The sequence below is a fragment of the Micropterus salmoides genome, unplaced genomic scaffold (genome assembly GCF_014851395.1).
Source record: "Micropterus salmoides isolate LMB-PRFRI ecotype aquatic unplaced genomic scaffold, ASM1485139v1 Ms_hic_scaffold_2, whole genome shotgun sequence".
Classification (NCBI taxonomy): Eukaryota; Metazoa; Chordata; class Actinopteri; order Centrarchiformes; family Centrarchidae; genus Micropterus; species Micropterus salmoides.
In genome coordinates, this window is record NW_024041150.1 from 45,343,882 (window position 1) to 45,359,906 (window position 16,025).

Consider the following 16,025-nt stretch of genomic DNA (forward strand, 5'->3'; position numbering starts at 1 on the left):
CTCCCTATGATTTTATTCTTCTCTGTTTTGGCCAGGGGTGTAGGAGCGACTTTGAACCGGAAGGGGGGGGGGGGGGCTAGCATTTCAGCGGGGGGTTCGCCCCCCCCAACACAATTTTTATTTTAAATAAATAAAGCACTTAAATGCTCATTTCTAATGACTTTTGAAAACAGATTGTACTTATTAGTGTGGCTAAAAGATGGTCTTTGTAGTGACAGAAGATGAAGAATAGACTGGAGAGGAGAGATTATGAAGAGGGTCAGAGAGAGGGAGTATAATATAACTAGAACAAAACCGACTACCATAAAAACCATGGAACAGCTGCTAGTTAATGTAGCCTGTGATATTTCCTGACTCTCCCTGCAACAAATGTTTGTGAACACAGAACTGTCTTCAATGCAAACTCTGATGACATGCAGGAGGAGAGGGCCGGTGGATGAGCCCAGCCGACTGAACGGAGGACGAGGGTGAGTGAACCTGGGAGGGAAACAGACAGAGAGACAAGGTTAGAGATAACGGAAAATGTGAGAAAACGAGAAACACGAGAGCCTGAACACAGAGGTGGCACCGGGTATGGAGCAACAACGATCAAGCATGAATGGTGTGGAGAACCGGGGTTGAAATACAGGCAGGCATGAGGTTGATTACTGGCAGGTGTGGCAGGCTGATGAGGTGGCTGATGAGATGCAGGTAGTTGGCTGGGCTCAGGAGCAGAGAGAGAGAGAGAGAGAGAGAGCACACAGGGGAGAAAACACAGGGAGGCAGGCAGGGAACAGAAAACCAAGGAAAAAAGCAGAATTACTGATAAAAAGGAGAAAAAAAACAGGACACTCACCATCAGCCGGGCTGCCACCACAACACTTTTACTTCTCTTCTCATCTCTTACATCTTTTTCCTACTCTACATTCTATACAGTAAAGATGACTCATTCACTTTTACATAGTGTTTTGGCCCAAAAATGCACACATTCGACTCCTCAAGCCAAATTGTAGGGTGGTTTTGTTGAGTTTTAAAAAGTTACAACAAACTTAATGTATTCCAGTGTTTCAGTGTTTTCCTTCAAATGTAAAACTGCAGGATTTTAAGCCAGACAATTGCATTAGAACGAAAACTTCTTCACAGACTCCTAAGATTGGGTATCGACCGTTTTGGAGACAACCCCTGTTGTGCTGTATGACTAGTTGGTAGAGCAAGGACTGTGTATTCCTGTAGATCAAAAGGGGGTTCTACGTCTGGGGTCGACGCTTTTGTTCGACCAAAAGCAATGTAGAACAGTAAGGTACAACCTTCCTAATTGGGTGACAAAGAAGTAACCAAACGACCAACGGCTGTGGTCCTGAGCCATTTGGAAGAAAAAGACCCGCCCACATACCTGGAGGATATTAATGACTCATTTTGTGAGAATCAGGACTGTAAGCTGAAAATCTGAAAAGAGGAACAACTTTCCACTGCAGTGTTTTTGTTTCATGTTTGTTCTGTAATGCCATCTTTTATTCACCTATTTTATAATTAAATTTTCTTGTTCGGATCAGGTCCAGCCTCTCCTTTCTCAAAATCTGAAAAAACGCAACAGTTTACAGTAAAAGGAAACTGAAGTACAAACAACAATAGATTTCACATTGCCTACTGTATGCAGCTGGAGCTGAAACATGAAAAAATAATGCAGTTTTTGTAATGTCAAGTTGACATTACAAGCGGAGTCGTTAAGATAAGACTGGTTATTTCCTGTGGTGGACAGTAACTTAAGTAGGCCTACTGTACTGCAGTCCAAATTAGAGGTAGCCTATTTGTACTTGAGTATTTTCTTTTCATGCCACTTTCTATGTTTATGTACACTGTTTATGTTTTTGTATATTAATAGCCTATAATAATATTGCCATTCATCATTTCTGACAATTTAACAAAGCACTGGTATCCTGCAGTTAGTTTTAAATTGTATTGGGACGGTTACTGAAACTGACTGGATGTGGCACAGCCCCACCTAAATATTTTCGTAAAAAAATTTCTCAAAATCTGAACGTCTGACACAACCTGAATGCAGCCACAACAGCTTCGCCTTCTTGGGAATCACGTGACCCCCCCCGCCCTCCCCCGTTGGGCGGATCCGCTCTAACTACAGATAGATGTAAGGACTTTGGCCCCAGAGCAGGAAGAAGAAGTCAGTTTGGTTTCAGCCTCGACACCTGGTGCAGCTCTGCCATCATGGTCGCTTAAACATCGGCGTCATTCGTGGTTTTGTTTGCATGTTCATGGATCTTTGTTCTGTGTCAAGGTAAGAGGAGTGTGTGTGTGTTTCACAGAGATACAGCAGCTTGAAACCCAGATATCACAAAACAACAGATGAGACATTAGACCTCTCAACATAACAATCGTTGATGATGTGTAACGTTAGTAGGCTACAGAGGTTTTTTAAGGAAAGCAGGTAGATGAACAGAGATATGGATTTATCGAAGCTGGTAATGGCGCAGTGGATGAGACACATGCACTTTGTGTGAGAGACCAGGGTTCAGTTCCGCATTGTGTCACCCCTTGTTGCTCCAGAGGAGTGCGACCTCTGACATGTATAGCAATTGTAAGTCACTTTGGATAAAAGCATCTAAATGAATAAATGTAAATCTTCTCTCAAATGATCGTTAGGAAAGAAATGTGTGAAACGTTGTGTAATTTTACTGCAGTTATTTAACTTACTGATTTAATAGTCTGAACAGTTAAAACAGCAATTACTCGTGATAGCAATAGAGAGAGAGAGAGAGAGAGAGAGAGAGAGAGACTTTTTTTGACTTTTTAAACCCACTTTAATAAAACATCACTGATTCACAAACATAGCAACACTCAATAAGTCAGAGAATCAAAACCGGTTGACATTTAGAAAAAAGAAAAACCTTCCACACGAATAAAAACATCAAATTAGCTGAAAACACGACTAAAACTGACTTCTTCATCCACCACAGAACAGATGACATCATCATAACACCACTGACGTACAAACACATCCAAGCTGTTCATCAGCTGATGGAACTTAAAATCCACTAACACTCTGGCTTTGACCAGAGAGGTGAACACAGGGACTATGTCTCCACACAGCCGTCCTTCTACCTGCTTCTTCCTACTCAAGTATATGGACAGTTTGGCTTCTCCTAAAATAAAATTTAACAGTTGCCACTTTGTTGCATTGGTCTTCCTGTAACCTGCTCCAAAAACAAAAGCAGTGTTAGACCACACTTCATTAAAAGAAGAAAACAAGCACCCCAACACATTGAACAGTTCCCCCAGTCTGCTGCACTCTAAAAAACAATGAAAAACAGTTTCCAGCAGCCCACAGAAAGGACAGCCGTCAGAGACAGAGGGATTAATCACAGAGATAAAAGAATTCACTGCAACAGCCCCATGTAATATTCTCCACTGTAAGTCACCTGTACGCTTCTTTAAAGGAAGTTTGTAAAAGACTCTCCAGGTGGGCTTCACAGCGTTACTAACCCCCAGTTTCTCCCTCCACACCGTGTCACTTCTACCATTTAACTTGTTTTTACACAACACCTTCACACAACACCTGTAAATCATTTTACCCGTCACCGTGTGCAGATCTGGGACCTTCTGATGCCTGACATCCAACAATAGACTAGAACAACAGTCAAGATTGGATACCAGTCCCAACTCTGGAAAAGGGTCCTCTTCGTCCGGAGCTTCCTCACCTTTCCAGTACATCCTCAACAACTCTGCTGTTAGTTTGTTAGTCCAACCATTCACAATGTTCTTCACATGACGCACATATTTTAGTCCAATTAGTGCAGCCACAGACTCAGTGTTCATAAAACCAGGTCCAGCTACATCCACTATCCGTCTGAGAGTTGTAGCGCCAGCAGAACGGAGTGCGTGATGGAGGCCTGGTGTACCACTGTCCTGTATGTCCATAGTGGATCCACCGATCAGAGGCTCGTTCAGTAACCAGTACAGGGAGACTGACGGCTCCAACCGTCTCTTCTTAAAAAGGTGCCAGGCCTTAAAAACTCCCTTATAAAAATCAGGCAATACAGACAAATTTAAATAACCAACATCCAATAAAAACAAAGCAGTGTCAAGTCCTAACCTGTCTGCTCTCCTTAAAATGCTGCTTGCAAACTCTTTCCACACTGGGTATTTAAAACCAGTCAGATATCTCTGTGCAAATTGAAATCGAAAAGTTGCCACTCTTCTTGCTAGGTGTACCAGGCCACGATGCCACAGTGCTGAAGCTACAAGGTTGTTGATTACTAGAGTTCTTCCTCTAAAGGACATCTGAGCAAGCAGCCATTTCCACTTTTTCAACCTTCCTTTCATCGTCTCTATCATGCCCTCCCAGTTTATTTTCACCATTTCTTCTTTGCCAAGATAAACACCTAGATACTTTATACCATCATTTCTCCATCCCAACCCCCCCGGCAGGACCGGAAGACCACCAAACCAGTTTCCAACTGCTAGAGCTTCACTTTTTGTCCAATTCACTTTTGCAGCAGAGATAAGACCAAACTCAGACACAATATTTCCAACAATATTAATTTCAGCTTGATTTCTGACCAGGAGCATGACATCATCAGCATAAGCAGATAAAACGTGTGGTGTGTTAAAACCTGGTAAAACCAAACCATGAATACAGGACCGGATTCTGTGTAGCAAGGGCTCAATGGACAATGTATACAGCATCCCAGACAGAGGACAGCCCTGTCTGACACCCCTGCCTACTGTGAAGGGAGCACTCAGACCCCCGTTAACCTTCAGCACACTCTGAATGTCTCTGTACAAAACTTTTATCGTAGCAATGAGACGTGGGCTGAGACCTAAACGCTCCAGAACTTTCCAAAGATAAAGGTGCTCAACCCTGTCAAATGCTTTTTCTTGGTCTAACGAAATGAGACCAAGGTCAGTGCCCAAAGAACTAGAGACATCCAAAACATTCCTGATTAAAGACACGTTGTCTGTGATGGACCTACCAGGCACACAGTACGACTGATCCAGGTGAATGATTTCCTCCATCACCTGCTTCAACCGGTTAGCCAGAGCCTTGGACAAGATCTTGTAGTCCGAACAGAGGAGGGAGACTGGGCGCCAGTTTCTGACGTCCTGGAGGTCTCCTTTCTTCGGCAGCAGGGTTATTACAGCTCTCCTGCAGCTCAGAGGCAGGGTCTGATTTTCAAAACTTTCATTGAACACATCTAACAAGTCCTGACCAAGCTCTTTCCAGAAGGTCTTGTAGAACTCGACAGGAAGACCGTCAATACCTGGGGCCTTCCCTCCATCCATCCCCTGCACGGCAGCATGCAGCTCTTCCAAAACCAGAGGCTCCTCCAGCTCAGGATGGTCATCTCCAGAAATTCTGGGCAGGCCTTCACTGAAACACTCAAACAGTTGTTCATGCTCCACATGCTGCGCTTTATACAGCTCAGAGTAAAACTGCACCACCCGTCTCTGGATCTCATGAGGCTCCGTGAGTTCTTCCCCATCAGCTGACTGTAGTGTGTGGATGTACCTGCTCTGCCCATTTGTCTTTTCTAAGCCAAAGAAAAACTTGGACGGAGCGTCCATCTGGTTGATGCTCTGGAAACGTGAACGAACCAGTGCTCCCTGGGCTTTGGTGCCCAGCAGGTCTGCTAACAAAGCTTTTTAGATTTGAGGGCTTCAAAATGCTCTCGATTTCCTGTGGACTCAATCAAGCCTAAAAGTTCCACTATCTCAGTCTCTAGAGTCGTCATTGATCTAGTAATGTCCCTCATGACATTCAGAGTGTACTGTAGACAGAGCTGTTTGATTTTAATCTTCCCACAGTCCCACCATTGTCTTAAAGAAACAAAACTGTTCCTTTCAGCCCTATGCACCTTCCAGAAATAAACCACAACATCTTTGAAATTAGCATCACTGAGTAAATTGGTGTTAAAATGCCAGTATGCACTCCGTTTTTCAGTTTTTGCAATAAAAGCACTGCAGACCACTAAAAAATGATCACTAAAATGTACAGGTAAAATACTACATGCCTTAAAAACACTAAAATGATGTTTAAAACAATAAAACCTGTCCAGTCGAGCCAAAGAAATAAAATTTTCTCTTGTATGCACCCAGGTGTACTGTCGGTCTTCAGTGTGCAACCTCCTCCAAACGTCCACCAAATCATGTGTTTTTATTACCTCATTAATTGCCTTTTTCGAAGCAGCATGAGGTTCAACATGATTCCTGTCCAAAGAATCATTCTGAGTACAATTAAAATCTCCCCCTAAAAACAAAAAATCATCTGAACCAAAACTAGTCAGAGTGTCACTGAGAGTATTAATAAAACGGACTCTGTCTGAGCCGACATTAGGAGCATAAACATTAATGAATGTGAGAGTGAAACACTCAAACTTGGCTCTGACCATCATCAGCCTTCCTTCTATCACTTCTTTAAGTTCATAAGAAATCGGCAGTTCGAGTTCCCTCGAAGAGGAACTGAAGGTTTTGCCCAAGAACTTCCACTCATCCTACTGGACTGGACCACGAGTGATTTCCGTCACCAGCTGGAGCCTCACGCAGACGCACACACACTGATGTACTTGGGCTATATTGGTTACAGTTGTTCATTAAAATTAGCGTAATTATATTTTTGCATTATTTTTTAAATACCTTTACTGGTTTTAATGGTAATAATATAAAAGTATTAAGTCAAATATCTAGTAGTAGTAAAGACTCCAATCAATTGTCTCTCACAAATAGTCTGACAGATTCTTTATCCTGGTTGTTCATAATAATAATTTTGAATGTTGTGTGGTTTACACAGTAAAATAAATTTCAACCTTTACTGATTAAACCGATTTCATTTTGTCATTATCAGCCAACATTATTCACAATGTAAAGATAGCTTATTGATGATTAACATGATTTCAAAACATGCATCTTATTATTTAGCTTAGGTATCATCAGAAGGTATGCTTTCACAAAGACTTCAGGTAACCTTTCTCAAATATGTCCATTTCGGAGGAAGCAATGCAGCGTTTTTTTAAAACCAAGTATCTTAATAGCCTGCAGATGCCTTTTCAGGATCAGAATGAGCTTTATTGTGCTGTGGTGATAAGGTGCTACATGTAGACAAACATACAGTCAGCATAAATAAATGTGGGAATATATAAATATGGAATAAGATAAGTTTTTGTAGCAACTTGTATAGTGTAGTGCTTTGGGGTAACATAAATATTATCGCAGGAGTCCGGAAGGATAGTTTTGGATAAATAAATTTCCAGCCAGGAAACTTCTCATAGTGTCGTCACCGACGCAGTGTCTCGTTCCCCTTCTCGGGGAACAAGGGTTACATACATAACCCGAGACGTTTCCTTTTTATGTCAATTTGAATCTTTGCGAATAGCAAAAATATTATATTATTATTATATTATTATATAAGGGCTGTAACTTAAACAGATTGCTCTGATATTGACAGAGGGTCTCCCTGAGGTGGCCTGCTGTCACTGAGAAGTGAAATGAATCGGTGGAAACAGAAGGTTTTCTTTTTACACGAGTTCGAATCTTGGCTGAATGTTTTAAGCTTTCTTTGAGACTAATATTTTCTTTAGATACTTGTAGTGTCTTAAGCATTTATTTATTTATTCAATCGTTTCTGCCATATTAATTGCATTATGTTCAGCAGAAGCTCACTTTTATTTTGAAATGTGCTGCGACACGATGTTACCGTAATGCCTAGTAAAAACACGCATCACAAAACAGCGCGAGGGCTGGCTTGACTTCAGTCAGTTACTGGAGAAGGCGGTGAAATTCCATGAGCTGTGTGCGCCTACTGATGGTTTCATGCATCCAAACACAACGGCGTCTGTTTTTCCGTCGTATTTCTGACTTCCACAACAGATACAAAGCAGCAACAGTGGCCATGGTTGATGACAGAAAGAAATGGCTTAAAGATGTTTTCATTATTTATGATTTGACGCAGAAGGATAAATTGGACTTTAACATACGAGGGATTGGTGCGGAGACTTCGTTGTGTAAAGCAGTAGGTAAATGCATGTATATCTTGTTAAATATTCATGTACAAGTATATAATGGCATCACCTGTCAGTATTTTGACAAGATGGTTTGATTTAGGTACTACTGGAACTGTATGCTGGGATTTTGGGGCGACCATTGTGTAGTAAATTTCATGGTAATGTCAGCGTGATATTGTACTTTGTCACTCGAGAAATGTTACAGGTTTTACATTAATTGTAACTCTGAAGGTAATTGACGTTGAAAGTGCGTTGAGTTGTGGGTTTGGTGGAACTTGGTGAAGTGTAAGTGTCATTTACAGTTGCACATTTATTACACTGATGTTGATATAAGTGGGTTTATGGTTGTTAACATGATTTATTTTATGTTTTCTGTCGATAGTCATAGCCCACTGCTCTATTTTCTACCATATTTTTACTGTATTTTATTCTGCCTCTTCTTTCTTCTAACATTTTTGGCTGTTAGAAACTGTGAAATTCAGCATTTGAGCTGGTTACGTTAAAGACTCAGTAGCATATCACCCTGTGAAATGACCTGCACATGTGGTCAGAAATAAACCTGGAGCTACAAGAACCCCTGAAGTAATTATGTCCTGTGTGGCATCTAATTCATCAGGCTACATATTATTAAATATATGATAGGGCTACTTTTGTTTGAGTACGTTGGTCATTTTTTTCTTTTACTTGATTTATTTTTTTATGGGAGTAGTTGTATTTTACTCGAGTAAAGATTTCAGTACTCTACCCGCCACAGGCCAGCGGCACCAGTAATAACGCAGACATGTGAACATGAGACAGACAGCAGAGATGAAGCAATAACACAACACAGCACAGAGTCCACAGCACCAGTAATATGGTAAGTATGATGGTAAACTGATGCTTGGTCCACAGAGTGGCCTGACCAGGGACAAACTTTTTTGCCCCGGAATCCTTGACCGTAAGAAACTTGTGTCCTGAAGTTTAGAAATCAGTGATTCAGATTTTTTTAATAGAGCTTATTTACAGTAATTCAGTACAAAATGACACCTAAACACAACCAAAGTTATAAACTACAGTCACACAAACTAATGATCTATTAGGAAATACATGCAAAGAGACCAGGTCGGTGGAAGTTGCTCCTACGCCTCTGGTCAGACTGGACTGTAAGCTTCCTGTTTCTAAAAGTGCTGTGAGGATGAACTCTGAGGACGCTGACATGTGTGTAATCTGAAATCTGTGCGGATGCCTGGGACCTCATGTGTTTTGGTTGAACTGCTCTTGATTACAGCTCAGTTCAGATAAACAGCTGATGGAAAACTGGTGGAAAATGATTTAGGTATTAACTGACATCTGTGGGTTAATTCAGTGAAGCTTTATTGGCAAGAAAACAGACATTTACATTGAAATATAAAAAAAACATTGTGAAATAAAAACATGTACAGGGTATTAATGTTACTCAGCAGATTAATATTTTACAACATGAAGCATTGATACAGATTTATCTGCCAACATTATGGCAAGTGGTTACATTTAGTGAATAATTGTGACTTTAGTAACAGTAGCAGTTTTATACTGTGAAATATTGTGTTTTAAGTCAAAGATATGACTGTGTGTGTCAACAGTGCACAGAAACAGTTCACTGTTCAGGTACAGTGTGCTGTGGATTATACTACAGTTTACAGTACTGGAGAAACCAGAGTTATAATCTGCAGCGTACCTGCATTCCAGGCTTTTGAGACAACGTCAGCAAATGTAAACACGTCCACAATAAAGAACTAGTCACATTTTTAATCAGTACATAGTATTGATACAGATATAGTATTGATGTATAAACATACAAAGTTCTGAGTAGACAGAGAGAGAGATCAACTTGTGCATTTACAGAGATAGCGCTCACACAGGCCCTGTGTACGGGAACACGGGGTGTTTACAGGGTAAAAACGCAGTTTGGCCATTCATCCACATAGAAACGCAGTATCAGGTCACTGAAAGCGAACACTTTTGCAAACTCCTGCCAGGGTGAAGATTTTAAGAAACGCCGGTTGTAGTGTTATTGTGTAGATGGTAAAACTGGCTCATATCCCCGCCTGGTGGTTTGGCATGCTCCTGACAGCGCTTGATAGCGTGTTTTTGTGTTTTCATGTAGACAGCTGCGGACTGGACCACAGTCTTGTTCAATAGCAAACTTATTTGGAAACAATTCTCACGAAACACAAAACCGCTCCCTTCAACACTGAGACTTGACGAGAAGTTGTGAGCTACAACCAACACAACACAATATATTTGGCATTACCCAGCTAAACTTTTCCGTTCCTTCTGAGCCACAGCTGTCTCTATTTCAGTTTGGCTGCTCCCACCGAAACATCAGTGTGTTTCTCCTTGTTCCCTCCGTCAGTGGTTCATCCTTGTGTCCAGCTGTGTGACCTGCAGAGCAGAAACAGGTGTGAGGTATCAGCTGTCAGCAGGTGAACAGAATGTCAGACATTATCTACTGCACTTTGATCACATGACTCGTAGCAGCTGTTTCCTCTAAAGTCTCATCAGCAACATCTTTCTAAAACACAAACATCTGATCTGTGATGTTTCTCAGCTCAACTACCAGGAGCCTTTACTACGAAGCAAGTTCAACATGCCCAGGATGTCTTTTGTTATCTGGCTTCACTGACACTAACAACCATGATCAGGCTAAATGGTCACATGATGCTGGTTATTAACCTGATAATTCAACACAGGGTTTCAAAATCCAGCCCTGAGCGCGTTGCCGTTAAAGAGGCTAATATTATTATTTATTATTATTATTATTAATAGTGGCAAAAGACTGAAACTCAACATTTACTGAAAACTCTCCCACATAACAAAAGATCTCTGTAACATAAGAAACAAATAAAACATAATGTTAAAATAAACTCATCTTAACTTAATTTAATAGGCCTTTTAATTTATATCCTCAGAATATTCAACCTCACATAAAAAGAAAACCCATTTATTTTAACGGCTGTGACAGGATGTGTGAAACAGACTTGGATCAAGTAAAATATAAAAAGCATTTCAAAGTGGTGAGTAAGCTCACTGTCACATCTTACAAACCTACAAGGTTTTAGTGCTTCAGTCTCTGTAGGATGATCTCGCTGTACAAAAGTTTCACTGCTGCAAACATAAAGCAGCCTGTAAATCAGTCTGTGTGATTTCCTACAGATGGTGATGTCATTTTCCAGAGAGCTGATTGGTCAGTAGGCGGACAGTGTTTATAGAGTTGATCTCTTATCTGGAACATAACCTGCTCCGGAGCAGGTTAGCCGTTCAGCATAAGTTACCATGACGATCTACCCCGGTAAGAAGTGAACCATCGTCAAGGTGCTGAAAACCCCGAAGTTACCTGGATAAGCTCAAATCCTGCTTCGTGGTACAGAGAGACAAAGAGACACTCTGAGCTCGACACACTCACCTGGATCTGTCAGCCTGATGTTGGAGGGTTTAGGGCGTCTGTCTCTCCTCCTGTGTGAGGTGTCTCTCCTCCTGTGTGAGGCGTCTCTCCTCCTGTGTGAGGCGTCTCTCCTCCTGTGTGAGGCGTCTCTCCTCCTGTGTGAGGTGTCTCTCCTCTGCGTTTTTTAAAGAGCATCGTTCCAACAACAGCAACAAGAAGCACAGTAACAACTGTCAGACCAACCATCAGGCCAACATTTCCCTTCTTGTGTCCATCTGTGTGAAAAGCAGAAACAGGTGTGAGGTATCAGCTGTCAGCAGGTGAACAGAATGTCAGACATTATCTACTGCACTTTGATCACATGACTCGTAGCAGCTGTTTCCTCTAAAGTCTCATCAGCAACATCTTTCTAAAACACAAACATCTGATCTGTGATGTTTCTCAGCTCAACTACCAGGAAGCAGCTTCACCTGAGAGACAAAGAGACACTCTGAGCTCTACACGCTCACCTGAGAGACAAAGAGACACTCTGAGCTCTACACGCACCTGAGAGACAAAGAGACACTCTGAGCTCTACACGCTGACCTGAGAGACAAAGAGACACTCTGAGCTCTACACGCTCACCTGAGAGACAAAGAGACACTCTGAGCTCTACACGCTCACCTGAGAGACAAAGAGACACTCTGAGCTCTACACGCTGACCTGAGAGACAAAGAGACACTCTGAGCTCTACACGTTCACCTGAGAGACAAAGAGACACTCTGAGCTCTACACGTTCACCTGAGAGACAAAGAGACACTCTGAGCTCTACACGCTCACCTGAGAGACAAAGAGACACTCTGAGCTCTACGCGCTGACCTGAGAGACAAAGAGACACTCTGAGCTCTACACGCTGACCTGAGAGACAGAGAGACACTCTGAGCTCTACACGCTCACCTGAGAGACAAAGAGACACTCTGAGCTCTACACGCTCACCTGAGAGACAAAGAGACACTCTGAGCTCTACACGCTCACCTGAGAGACAAAGAGACACTCTGAGCTCTACACGCTCACCTGAGAGACAAAGAGACACTCTGAGCTCTACACGCTCACCTGTCACTGTCAGCTCGATGGTGCGGATGAGTTTAGATTGGTATGTCTCAATAATAAATCGGCTGTAGGTCGGTGGTCCGGAGAGGACAACAGCTGGGTCCGGATCCGGACCGCGGTCCGCCTATTAGTGACCTCTGGTCTATTTCATATGGACGTTTACGCAGCCCTTAGCCCCGCCCATCTCACACACCACAGTGACAGCTGGAAAACCAGCTGGAAGTCGTTGCAAAGTAAATACGGCGACCTGCACAGATCAAGTGTAGGCAGATAAGTGTTATTTACACTGTACTTCATATTTTAATAAAAATCAGTAGAATTGTGTTTCTGCTTTCCATGACTTAGACGAACCAATCAGAGAGCCGAATGTGAGCGTCTGCGTCATCGTTTCTAAAGTCCTCTGTTGTTGCCCGTCTGCACTAAAAACGCTACCCGGAGTTTTGAAACGCAAAACGGGTTCAGCAGCTTTTCCAAACTTCTACATTTTCACCGTTTTAGTCTGAACGGGAGGTGCAAACGTAGAAAAAGATCTGTTTTAAAATGAAATCACCTCACCTGTCACTGTCAGCTCGATGGTGCGGATGAGTTTAGCTTGGCCTGGATTGTTTCTCTCTTTAATCCAACACTCATATGTTCCAGTGTCGTTGATGTTGACGTTCTTCAGAATCACAGAAGCGTCTCCGTTCTTCTTCTCTGGATCTTGAAGCTCCACTCGATCCTGAAACAATGAATTCTGGTACTCTCCGTTTGTTTGATCAGGGGTGAGGTAGAAGACATAAATATCATCTGACTTCAGGTCAGTTCTGATCCACTTTATCACTTCTATGTCAGCACCTCTGTGACTCTGACACTGAAGAGTGGCGTCCTCTCCAGCCTTCACCTTCACCTCCTGTGTCCCTGAACAGAAAGAGAAAAGCCTCCAGTCAGGACTTGTAATGTTTCCTGTTGTTCAAACATCTTTTGATGGAAGCAGCAGAGATCAGGTCTCTATAAAACAGCACATGTGAACTCAGCAGCATTTCAAACCCTGTTCTCAGACAACTTGAGTCCCAGCTGCAGAAAGGAGAGACTAACTCCTCTGCTGCAGCTGCACGCTGACTTCATGTTGCTCATTTCTACAGCTGTCAGTCAAGTCGTCCTCCGCACCATCAGACAGGAGACATTTTACTTTCATCTGCTTTCTGCTTGTTTGGAGATTATTGATTATTGATATTATTTCCCATCTGAATACAGACATCAGCATTTCTGAGCCTGAACAAACAGCTGAAATATTAAACATGTGAAGTTTATTATTTCCTAGAAGCTTTGAATCTTTGTCCTTGTTTTCCAAATGTGTCCCCAGTCTGTCCGTCCTCTACTCAGACTGTGTCTGAACTACTTCTACTGAGGAAAGAGTCCCTACAGTATGAAACTGCTTTACTTCTCAGAGAGACAAATGAAGCTGCTGGATCTGCATGGACAGACACCACGAGAGGGGAGAGGACACATGTTGGTCTCTGCTGTCCATCCGTCCACACAGTAAACTACAGTGCTGGACAGGAACAGAGCTTCTTCTGAATATTCACATCAGTGGCGGTCTGGAGCACCGTGACAGTTCCCAGTGGGCCGCCTTCCTTTGCCTTTACTCTTTTATCAATAATGATAAAGTTGGCAGAAGGTTGAGCGACACGTGCCAACCCCCCTTCTCCCCAGGCCTGTTGGTCTATTCCACATGGACGTTTACGCAGCCCTTAGCCCCGCCCATCTCACTCACCACAGTGACAGCTGGAAAACCAGCTGGAAGTCGTTGCAAAGTAAATACGGCGACCTGCACAGATCAAGTGTAGGCAGATAAGTGTTATTTACACTGTACTTCATATTTTAATAAAAATCAGTAGAATTGTGTTTCTGCTTTCCATGACTTACGAACCATCAGAGAGCCGAATGTGAGCGTCTGCGTCATCGTTTCTAAAGTCCTCTGTTGTTGCCCGTCTGCACTAAAAACGCTACCCGGAGTTTTGAAACGCAAAACGGTTCAGCAGCTTTTCCAAACTTCTACATTTTCACCGTTTTAGTCTGAACGGGAGGTGCAAACGTAGAAAAAGATCTGTTTTAAAATGAAATACACGCTCACCTGTCACTGTCAGCTCGATGGTGCGGATGAGTTTAGCTTGGCCTGGATTGTTTCTCTCTTTAATCCAACACTCATATGTTCCAGTGTCGTTGATGTTGACGTTCTTCAGAATCACAGAAGCGTCTCCGTTCTTCTTCTCTGGATCTTGAAGCTCCACTCGATCCTGAAACAATGAATTCTGGTACTCTCCGTTTGTTTGATCAGGGGTGAGGTAGAAGACAAAATCATCTGACTTCAGGTCAGTTCTGATCCACTTTATCACTGTGATGTCAGCACCTCTGTGACTCTGACACTGAAGAGTGGCATTCTCTCCAGGCTTCACCTTCAGCTCCTGTGTCCCTGAACAGAAAGAGAAAAGCCTCCAGTCAGGACTTGTAATGTTTCCTGTTGTTCAAACATCTTTTGATGGAAGCAGCAGAGATCAGGTCTCTATAAAACAGCACATGTGAACTCAGCAGCATTTCAAACCCTGTTCTCAGACAACTTGAGTCCCAGCTGCAGAAAGGAGAGACTAACTCCTCTGCTGCAGCTGCACGCTGACTTCATGTTGCTCATTTCTACAGCTGTCAGTCAAGTCGTCCTCCGCACCATCAGACAGGAGACATTTTACTTTCATCTGCTTTCTGCTTGTTTGGAGATTATTGATTATTGATATTATTTCCCATCTGAATACAGACATCAGCATTTCTGAGCCTGAACAAACAGCTGAAATATTAAACATGTGAAGTTTATTATTTCCTAGAAGCTTTGAATCTTTGTCCTTGTTTTCCAAATGTGTCCCCAGTCTGTCCGTCCTCTACTCAGACTGCGTCTGAACTACTTCTACTGAGGAAAGAGTCCCTACAGTATGAAACTGCTTTACTTCTCAGAGAGACAAATGAAGCTGCTGGATCTGCATGGACAGACACCACGAGAGGGGAGAGGACACATGTTGGTCTCTGCTGTCCATCCGTCCACACAGTAAACTACAGTGCTGGACAGGAACAGAGGTCAGAGGTGGAGACTCTGTTCACAAGTCAGCTCATAATAAACTTTACAAACATATCCAGCAGCCTGCAGAGTTAAAGTCTACAAAGTTCATGTATTTTTGAATAATAGAATGAATATGTTGTAAATAAGGACTGAATGAGTTACAACAACAGTAATTACTGTGTAAACTGTTCAGACTACAGTTACTAACAAAGTTTTTAAGTCAGTAAATGAAGGTGATCCAGGAAGTTTCACACATTTCTCTCCTAAAGATCAACAGAAGATGAATCCATGAATCATCTCTAATTATCTCCCTTCTGATCCTCCTCTCTCCTCCTTTAAAACTCTTCCAACAATAACGTCACAAATCTGAAACAACTGTCTGTTCAGGAGTTTGTTTTTGTCACATTTGGTTGTATATCTGATATCTGTGTTTAATGCTGTTGCATATAACACACAC

The 16,025-nt window shown here is 42.4% G+C and overlaps 1 protein-coding gene and 1 long non-coding RNA gene across 3 annotated transcripts in view; one reads left to right on the forward strand and one right to left on the reverse strand.

Annotated features, from left to right (window-relative positions):
• LOC119911718 (titin-like) overlaps positions 1 to 16,025 on the reverse strand; it is a 305,379-nt gene that overhangs the window by 288,386 nt on the left and 968 nt on the right. For both annotated transcript variants that reach the window (XM_038730624.1, XM_038730623.1), the window contains exons 2-3: positions 14,597 to 14,935; positions 13,039 to 13,380 (exon numbers count right to left, since the gene is read on the reverse strand). In XM_038730624.1, coding sequence (XP_038586552.1) covers positions 13,039 to 13,380; positions 14,597 to 14,935 — 681 coding nt within the window. The remainder of the gene's footprint in view (positions 1 to 13,038; positions 13,381 to 14,596; positions 14,936 to 16,025) is intronic.
• Positions 11,415 to 11,609, forward strand: LOC119911723. Its single transcript, XR_005446009.1, has 2 exons — positions 11,415 to 11,474; positions 11,517 to 11,609. It is a non-coding gene; the product is annotated as an uncharacterized LOC119911723 (long non-coding RNA).